This window comes from Amphibalanus amphitrite, unplaced genomic scaffold, assembly GCF_019059575.1.
Source record: "Amphibalanus amphitrite isolate SeventyFive unplaced genomic scaffold, NRLGWU_Aamphi_draft 000051F_arrow, whole genome shotgun sequence".
Lineage (NCBI taxonomy): Eukaryota > Metazoa > Arthropoda > Thecostraca > Balanomorpha > Balanidae > Amphibalanus > Amphibalanus amphitrite.
The window spans coordinates 396,937-405,259 of NW_024881547.1; the positions used below are offsets into that span (position 1 = coordinate 396,937).

Here is an 8,323-nt window from a genome sequence, read left to right on the forward strand (position 1 = left end):
GAAGTCATCGCTTCCCAAAGTGATTACCACTCCGCCGAGTGGGCTCCTGCTTATCTCTATCGCTGATAGCCACATGATTTTCCACTTTCCTCGATGGAATCATGGCCATGTTTGGTCATCGTTTAGTTTAGGTAACGTTTGACATAAGACATCAGGCCATCATCGATTCTGTGCTGGCCTTCTAATCGTCCGCACGATAACATGGCCAGGGACGGGGACGCCGCCCATCAGCGGGGCTAGTCTGGGTCATTGGCTTTGTCTCGGCGCACGCGACTCCGAAATCCCGAGGACTCGGACGATACACATTGCGTTGGATATATCCCTACAGAGGCAGGTAGATTTACTAAACACTGCATGCTATCCATCCAGAAGAAACACTCATATTTTTATATCTGAGAATGATTTGGTTGGTTGGTTCATGGTTGTTAATGGTGTTGTTATGATTATCGGAATCCGCTGATGCTGAACATGTGGTCACATTTGACTGCCGACTGATGCCTATTTTTATCAGCTGGGGCCTCCTATCACTGCTGATAGCTCTGAGACGGCTGCCCCAGGCCAGCCGAACGGTCCGGCGGTGTCTTGGTACAGCGCTGATGTGAGTCTGACTGTCCGAGCTCCAATGGTGATGTGTGACCGTAGTCAGGCGCGCACACAGGATTTTTGAATGGGGGGGGGGCACGACCTTCGAACTGGGCCCCCCATGCCGAAGGCCCCCCCCCCCCAAAAAAAAAAAATACGGCCCACGGGGCTATATTTCGGTTGGTTTGAAGCTTGAGCAATTGGTTTGTCAATGCATGGTAAAACAATTATTTCGGTACCAGCATAATTTTCAAAACATACATATTTTTACGCTAGGCTGTTTTTTCTCAAATGCGACTCAGAGCCGGTACATATACCTAATCATCTAATTTATTACGTAAAACATTTCATTAATAAACATTTTTGCAGGTCCCTCAGAAATCAGCCCCGGGCAGCGACTGACTGCCGGCCGGCCGACCGGCCCCGGGTGGCTAGAAGCAGGGGCCGGTCACTGTTTGGCCCGGATGTGTAGGAGCGGGAGCAGCACTCCTTTTTCACGTATATTCGCATATTTTTTTAGGCACATCGACATGAAATGTCATTATATCTGATACGATGCGGGATCACAGAATAGAGATCCAGCTTATAACTTATATTGAATGCTTAACCAATGAATCAAATCAACAGGACTATGTACGATGCATGTCGGACACGTACCCAGAATTTCGCCCAAGAGGGGGTCACCTGCTGGTCACCTGACCCCGGGCCCGCGAGTCACCCGGGCGCCCGGGGTCAGCTCAGGCAAGGATGTACCCAGGACCTTTCGATGGGAGGAGGGAGGCACGGTGGGTCCAGTCTCACTGGCAGACGGGTCTCTTTAAAACGGTCTTTGCATGAAAAAATGTGGAAAATTGGCAAGCAAAAGTATCATTTATGCCCGAGGAGTGGCCTAATGTACACTAATGCCTAATTTACATGGTATTTTACGAGCGAGCGAAGCGAGCGAGCTCCTCAGAGTCACCGGTGTGTGGCGCGTTCAGAGGTGCCAGTGAAAGGCCGTCAGATGCGCTGGTGTTGGGTCCTCACAGGCGCCGTTGCGGGGTCTTAGGGCTTAGAGACACTGGTGGGGCCATCATTGGCATGTGTGTGGCCCTGCAAAATGGCCTGCAAGTGGAAAGTGGCCCGTCATAGGCTGGCAAGGACACTCGGAGGCTGGTAAGAGGCCCTCAGAGTCACTAGTACGTGGCCCTCAGAGGCGTCGGTGTGGGGACTCTCAGAGCCGCCGATGTAGGCCCTTAAGATGCGCTGGTGGGGGTCCCTTGGAGGTGGGGCGAGGAGCCTCGCAGTTGCCGTTGTGGGCGCCTTTAGAAACACTGGTGTGGACCGTGTGTCTATCACAGACGGATGTGGAGCCATAGCAGCCAATCCCTCTGTTCCCAAATAAGTTCCAAAATTATGCCTCACTTCCAAAGTTATCTATTCATTTTCGAAAATCCATACACTTTTCACACTTCACAGCATTCCTTCACAGCATTCCTTCAGTCTAGTTTCTTCATGAACCCGTATTCGGAAAAATAAAAGCTCGAGAACTAAGCACGAATAAAACGGTCTGATATACCTCTGATTTGCTTTCACTCTTAACCCGGCAGTTGCTGGGGTATTTCGCCACCCACCGTTTGCTGGGGGGGGGGGGGGGGCGTTAAACGCCCCCAGCCGATAACTCGAGAACCAATAGGCGCAGCGAAACGCACGAGGCGGCAAACGAAAGAGCGCGACGAGACGCTTCAGATGAGTACTTTAAAGTTGAATTTTGAGGTCACAGGTCGGGTCAAGGTCAGGTCAAACACCTGAAATCGGGCTTTCAGTAGCATGGACTTCAGGACTTCGCAATGGGCGCCTCTCGCCATAAACTCTGTCAAAACGGTGCACAATCCATCTTATAAGGCCTACAAGAGTGTCAGCTTCATATAGGGATCAGTCAAGCATAGGTCAGGGTCAAGGTCAGGTCAACCGGGTAGGCACATATCCCCGAAAATCAAAACTGATATTCGCAGCATGTGACACATGTTTTATAGGTAATTTGGGGCGTAGAACACGATGGTGACATTCATTTTATCATATGTGTACGTGTTTGGCTCAAAAAGTTCAATTTAAGAAATTCATGTATCATGGTCGTGAAGAAGTCACGAAAAATTGCCAAGATTCAGTTCAAGATTTTGGAAAATGCGGAACGATAATCAATAATCGAAGATAGCCATTTGATTGATCATGGTATTGGCAGTCTAATGGCGTTTACGGCATGTCTGTATGTCTATTCTGTGATTTTATATGATTTTTTGAACATATGCCGTTTTTGGTCGAAAAGTCAGAAATCATGACGTCACTAAAACCTCGATATCTCAAAAATTTTCCGACCGATTTTTTTGAAACTTTATCACAATAAACTTCAATCAATTCCCTACAGGTACCCAAAATTTGGCGCGCCTGCGGCGCGCCGTTTTTATGCTATGGCCCGGCGAAAAAAGTGGGGGCGTTTAACGCCCCCCCCCCCCCAGCAACTCGCGGGTTAACAGCTTAAGAACGGCGGCCACGTACACATTACACAACATTCTCCCCCGGGGTGGAGCTCAGCCCACCCTTCTTGGTCATCTTCGAGTCGGTCACAGGCGGCCGACTTCCTCCACTGTAGCCTGGAATCTGACCGCAGCCCAGTCCGGGGGAGCGAGGCCCAGCAGCTGACGCGTCGCCGTCGCTACCAGCGCCGGATAACGACGGCCCTGTGGAACCGCTGGCAGCGGGAATATCTGAGGCAGCTGAGAGACCAGCTCCCGCCCGAAGTCGAGCTGGCGCCGGCACCCCTCAGCGGACGCTGGTCGTCTGCATCATCGCTCACTGCTGTGAGCGGTCGCTCGTTGATGGCCGCCTCCACGGAGCAGAGCGCCGTCTCTAGCTCCTCCCAGGAGAGCAGCGCCGCTCCCAGCGTGCGACGCAGGGCGCGTTTCGTGAGTCTCACCATCGACTCCCAGAAGCCGCCCCACCAAGGCGCTCGCTCCACGATGAAACTCCAGGAGACTCCCTCGGTGGCAAGAACAGCGGCGGCCGCCTTAACCCGCGCCCTGCTGGGGGTCCTGGATTTCCACGCCCTGCTGGGGGGGGGGGTGTTTGAACACCCCCCCCTTCTAACTCGGCTCCTGGGCCACGTAGCGATACGCGGAAGGCGGCGTTCGAAAGGGCGTCAAAAATAATGAGGAAATCACTTCGGTCAATTTTTTGGTCAGGTCAAAGGTCAGTTCACCAGAGGTCATTGAAGGCAAAATTTCGCCGATTTCCAGGTCGAATGTCGAAAATTTCCAAGAAGCCAACGCATAACTCGGGAACCAATAGAGCTACAGCGCCGCGGAAAAGCGCATTCGATAGCCCTATTAACGCCCTTTCTGAGTAATTTTCTCAGATTTGACCTAACGTCAACGGTTTTGCCTGCAGGGGGCAAAAACTGCCAAAATAACCGATTTTTTTCGGAAACAGTTTTTCTGCAATAACTTTTGACCCAAGCCTTGTACGAGCTTACTTTTACCGGCATCGTGTTCCTCTCGTCAAGACGCATCGAATGAACTATAACTTGACCTTGAAAGGTCAACTTGAAAATTTGACCTCAGGTCAAGGTCATGACCTGACCGGGAAGGGTCATGTTGCATATCAGTCGATCCGTATCGTCGAGCTGAACACATCTATGGCGTTTTCATCGCTCTAGCATGCCTCTATCAAAAGTTATTTGCGAAAAACTGTTAGATACCATTCGTGACCTAAGATGACCTCAGGGCATAAACAGGGGTCACGGACACCATTTTCATGGTCAGTGTGTCTGAACCACTTGTAATTCAGTGTTTGGGAGTGTTTATAATGTCTTTCGTCCAAAAGAGGCGCATTTCAATTTTCTCCCATTGACTTATAATGGGGAGGTCGCAAAATTGACCTGACCTTAGGTCATCGATATCAAAATTCTGAGATATACATTTTGTACATGCTATTGCTCTTAGCAAACCCTGAAAGTTTCAAAGCGATCGGTCACTCGGTGTAGCTATGACAGACATTGAAACTTTTTATGAGGTGAGGTCACTTCAAGTGACCTGGTGACCTGACCTTGAATGACCTTGGTCTGAAATTTTCACAACATGTGTAGAATTGATGTATGATAAGGTGTACCAAAAACGGCGGCGCGGAGCGCCGCCGTTTTTGAGATATTCGCGAAAAACCACAAGGGGGGGGTGTTCAAACACCCCCCCCCCCCAGCAGGGCGCGGGTTAAAGTAGGTGGCGTTGTCGCTCAGAATACTGGTCGGGCTAAGCCTACGAGCAGCAAAACGACGGTAGGCGCGGATGAAATCTTCAGTTCGTAGCGACCCGACCAGCTCTAGATGCAGCGCGCGCGTGACGGCACATGTGAAAACCGCCACGTACGCCTTATGAGGCTCCGATCCAAACGGTCGCTTGACGTACAGCGGCCCGGCAAAGTCGACGCCAGTGCGACTGAAGGGCCGAGCCGCTGTCACTCGACTGCGGGGCAGGGGAGCCGGTCTCATGGCGAACGGCTGAACGCGGAACAGATGGCACTTGCGGCAACGGCTCAGAGAGGCTCGTACGATCTGGCGCCCGCGGACGATCCAATAGCGATCTCTGATGCTATTGATGCCAGCTCAGGGACCTTTGACACCCTTTAAGGCCTTCTGACGTCCGTTTGACGTTAGCTGAGGGCCCTTTGAGGCTATCTGAGGGCCCTTTAAGGCCATCTGAGAGTCCTTTGAGGTCATCTGAGGGCTCCTTAAGGCCATCTGAGGGCCCTTTGACACCATCTAAGGGCCCTTTGACACCAGATGAGGGCCCTATGACGCTAACTGAGGGCCCTTCGAGGCCATCTGAGGGCCTTTTGAGACCATCTGAAGGCCATTTGAGGGCCCGTTGTACACGGTCTTCGGTGGTCTAAGGATTAGTTAGAGGCCCATTTGAGGCGGCCTTCGGCCGCCTCAAATGGGCCCCTTCCTTCGAGTTGGGCCCCCCAACTCGAATGGGGGGGGGGCACGGGCCCGTGTGCCCCCCCTTGTGTGCGCCCTTGACCGTAGTCCGCCATGGTTGTCTTGGTTGGATTGTCTGATGTTTCCCTGAACTGAGATCAATGTAATAGCGTTTAGTATCGATGTTGGAGTGTGTGGTTTGTGACATGTGCATCACCGTCAGTTGTTGAAGCATTTTCTCTGTTTTGTATGAAAGCTCTTCTTCCTCTCAGTCAGTAACGGAAGTCTTCAAGTGCATTTCCACGAAAATGTCTCTCCCCTCCCATAAAAAGTCGACGGTCGCTCAATCCTGACCCCTGCCGTGTCTGTGCCCTCAGGTGACGTTCTCAGCGGCGTCTGCTACGTCGGCGTCTGGAACATGCCGGCCCTGCGCGGCTTCGTGCTGGCACCCCTTGTTGTCTACCTCGCCCTGGGCACCGTCTTCCTGCTGGCCGGCTTCGTCTCCCTCTTCAAGATTCGCACCATCATGAAGAGCGACGGCACTCGCACCGACAAGTTGGAGAAGCTGATGATTCGTATTGGCGTGTTCTCGGTGTTGTACACCCTGCCAGCCACACTGGTCATCGCCTGTCTGTTCTACGAGCAGGCTTACATGGACCAGTGGACTCTCGGCTGGCAGGAGCGGCAGTGCGCGCAGAGGTCGAAATACGCCATCCCCTGTCCGCCGCGCCTGCCCGGAGGGCCGCGGCCGCAGCCGCACTTTGAGTTCTTCATGATCAAGTACGTGATGCTGCTGATTGTCGGCATCACCAGTGGCTTTTGGGTGTGGTCGCGGAAGACCCTGCAGACGTGGGGTCGGCTGTGCGGCCGCGGTGCGCCGCCTACGGTGTATCGTACCCCTGACGGGCGAGTAGTACACCCAAATAGGGTGTGAGTGGCGCGGGGCGAACGGAAATGAATGGACATCAGTGATGCGTGTGGAAGAGAGCGGAAGTGTGCTGAAACGGACGGTAATCATCCTGCCCTGACGTAGATCTGACGTGAACGTCAGGGTCGGGATCGCCGCCGTAACGTACTGCTCAGCCGCGTGCCGGATGCGCGCCCGTAAAAACTTTGCCACTAGTGGGATTTGAACCCACGACCCGTCTGCTGGGCTGCTGCCTTCTGTGTTCAATGACGCTCGCTCTGCTTGGGGCCATTGCTCTGCGTTTGTCTGTGATGATGTATTGGTTCAACATAAATGCTACGTTGCCTTCGAAGCGCCGCTCGTCGCTGGTAGTTCGACGCTACGCCTCCTGGCGTCATGGTTAGCTCCGAGTGGTCGATGAGCCGTCGAATGTGTCGCGTGTCGAGAAGCCATTAGCGAAAGCGAGTGTGAATGAGGGACGGCCGACTGCCATGCCAGACCGTTTTCAGGCAGTCAGTCAACTGGGGCGAGTGTGTGAGTTGTTGTGGGGCCTGTTTGGGAGCCGGGGCATCGCGCGCGTGCAGGCAGGGTCTAACCCGCGCCGCTGAATCTCATGGGGCCGCCGCTGCCTTGGCGCGCCGGTGGGCGGTGCCAGTGCCCACTCCAGTAAAATGGCTGAGACAGGCCTGCGTTGAGATCGGAGGCATTGCAGAAACTGTTGTAATTGTTGTGTGGGGATCGTAACCTGCAAATGTGTACTATGACGTATAATATACGTAAATGTGCAAGCTATCAGATATATGAGTGCTCTTGGGATGCTGATCTCACGAAAATCACCTGACAACGCAAAACTGTGTTGTGCATTGTCTTTAAGTTTTCACACTCCCGCATTGAACAAACAGTGTTGTATTCACTTTCCAGCGCGTCTTCATCAGCGGGCACTTTCCCTCACACTTCACAGGATAAGGCAGAACACGGCGCACGTTATTGTGACATACGTTGTTATGGATGACCGACCGTTGAAGTCATCCTCCCGAGTCCCGGAACAGACTCGCGCATAGTACTAAAACGTAAGTCACGAAATATGACACAGCATTCGCTTCTTCGTTCATTTCATAGACAATGGCTTCCACAAAAAGTCTGAGGTGCGCAAGAGATTTTCAGCCGCACAAAAAGCGTTACTGTGATGGATTTAGTGAGCGACACACAACTGCAGTTTTCCATACGCGTAGTTCGAAATCGGGCGGACACCGAATTCAGTCCGATGCATCACCTCACTACATATCAATTTACAATTCAGTCGAAGTTACGCCTAGCCTCGCCCCATCAGTCTGCAGATCAGGGCCTCAACCAGTGATGATGCATCACCAGACGTCAGTCGCTCCGTTATCATCTCTCATCAGCGTCACTGACGAGCGTCTCTGCAATGCATCAGCTGACGCCGCGACAGGCGGCCGGTCGGACCACTTTTTTGACCGTTGTTTCCTCGACCAGCACTCGCAGAGACCAGTCCTGTGTCCTGTCAGTGATACCAGCCCCTGTCGCTGCCAGACGCTTCTAAAAGCGGCGCCTGCTCGCCAAACCGACTTGCAAGGCTGGACCTCACACATTAGAGGCACCGACCCGGGGAGGGAGGAGGAAATTCACCAGGTGGTCAACTGTAGGCAATTAAGATTGGCTGACTTCTTACGTAACCCGACGCCGGTTAAAGTGCAGAGTGCTGTTACGTTTACCGTTATCAGTAGGCAGACTGACAGCTGAGCTCATCTCCGAGTAGCGGGCTACCAGCCCGGGCGCTATCATGCGTTTGTGTGTCTGTCTGTCTTTCATCGAGCGGGCAGCCATCAAGAGAGCTATCATGCGTTTGTGTGCCTGTCTGTTTGTGG

The 8,323-nt window shown here is 52.8% G+C and overlaps 1 protein-coding gene across 5 annotated transcripts in view; it reads left to right on the top strand.

Moving 5' to 3' along the window:
- Positions 1-7,236, top strand: part of LOC122377837 (angiomotin-like) — an 80,650-nt gene extending 73,414 nt beyond the window's left edge. For all 5 annotated transcript variants that reach the window (XM_043358317.1, XM_043358318.1, XM_043358316.1 and 2 more), the window contains exon 15: positions 5,908-7,236. In XM_043358317.1, coding sequence (XP_043214252.1) covers positions 5,908-6,464 — 557 coding nt within the window. In that variant the 3' untranslated portion in view covers positions 6,465-7,236. The remainder of the gene's footprint in view (positions 1-5,907) is intronic.
- Positions 7,237-8,323: the final 1,087 nt, after the last annotated feature.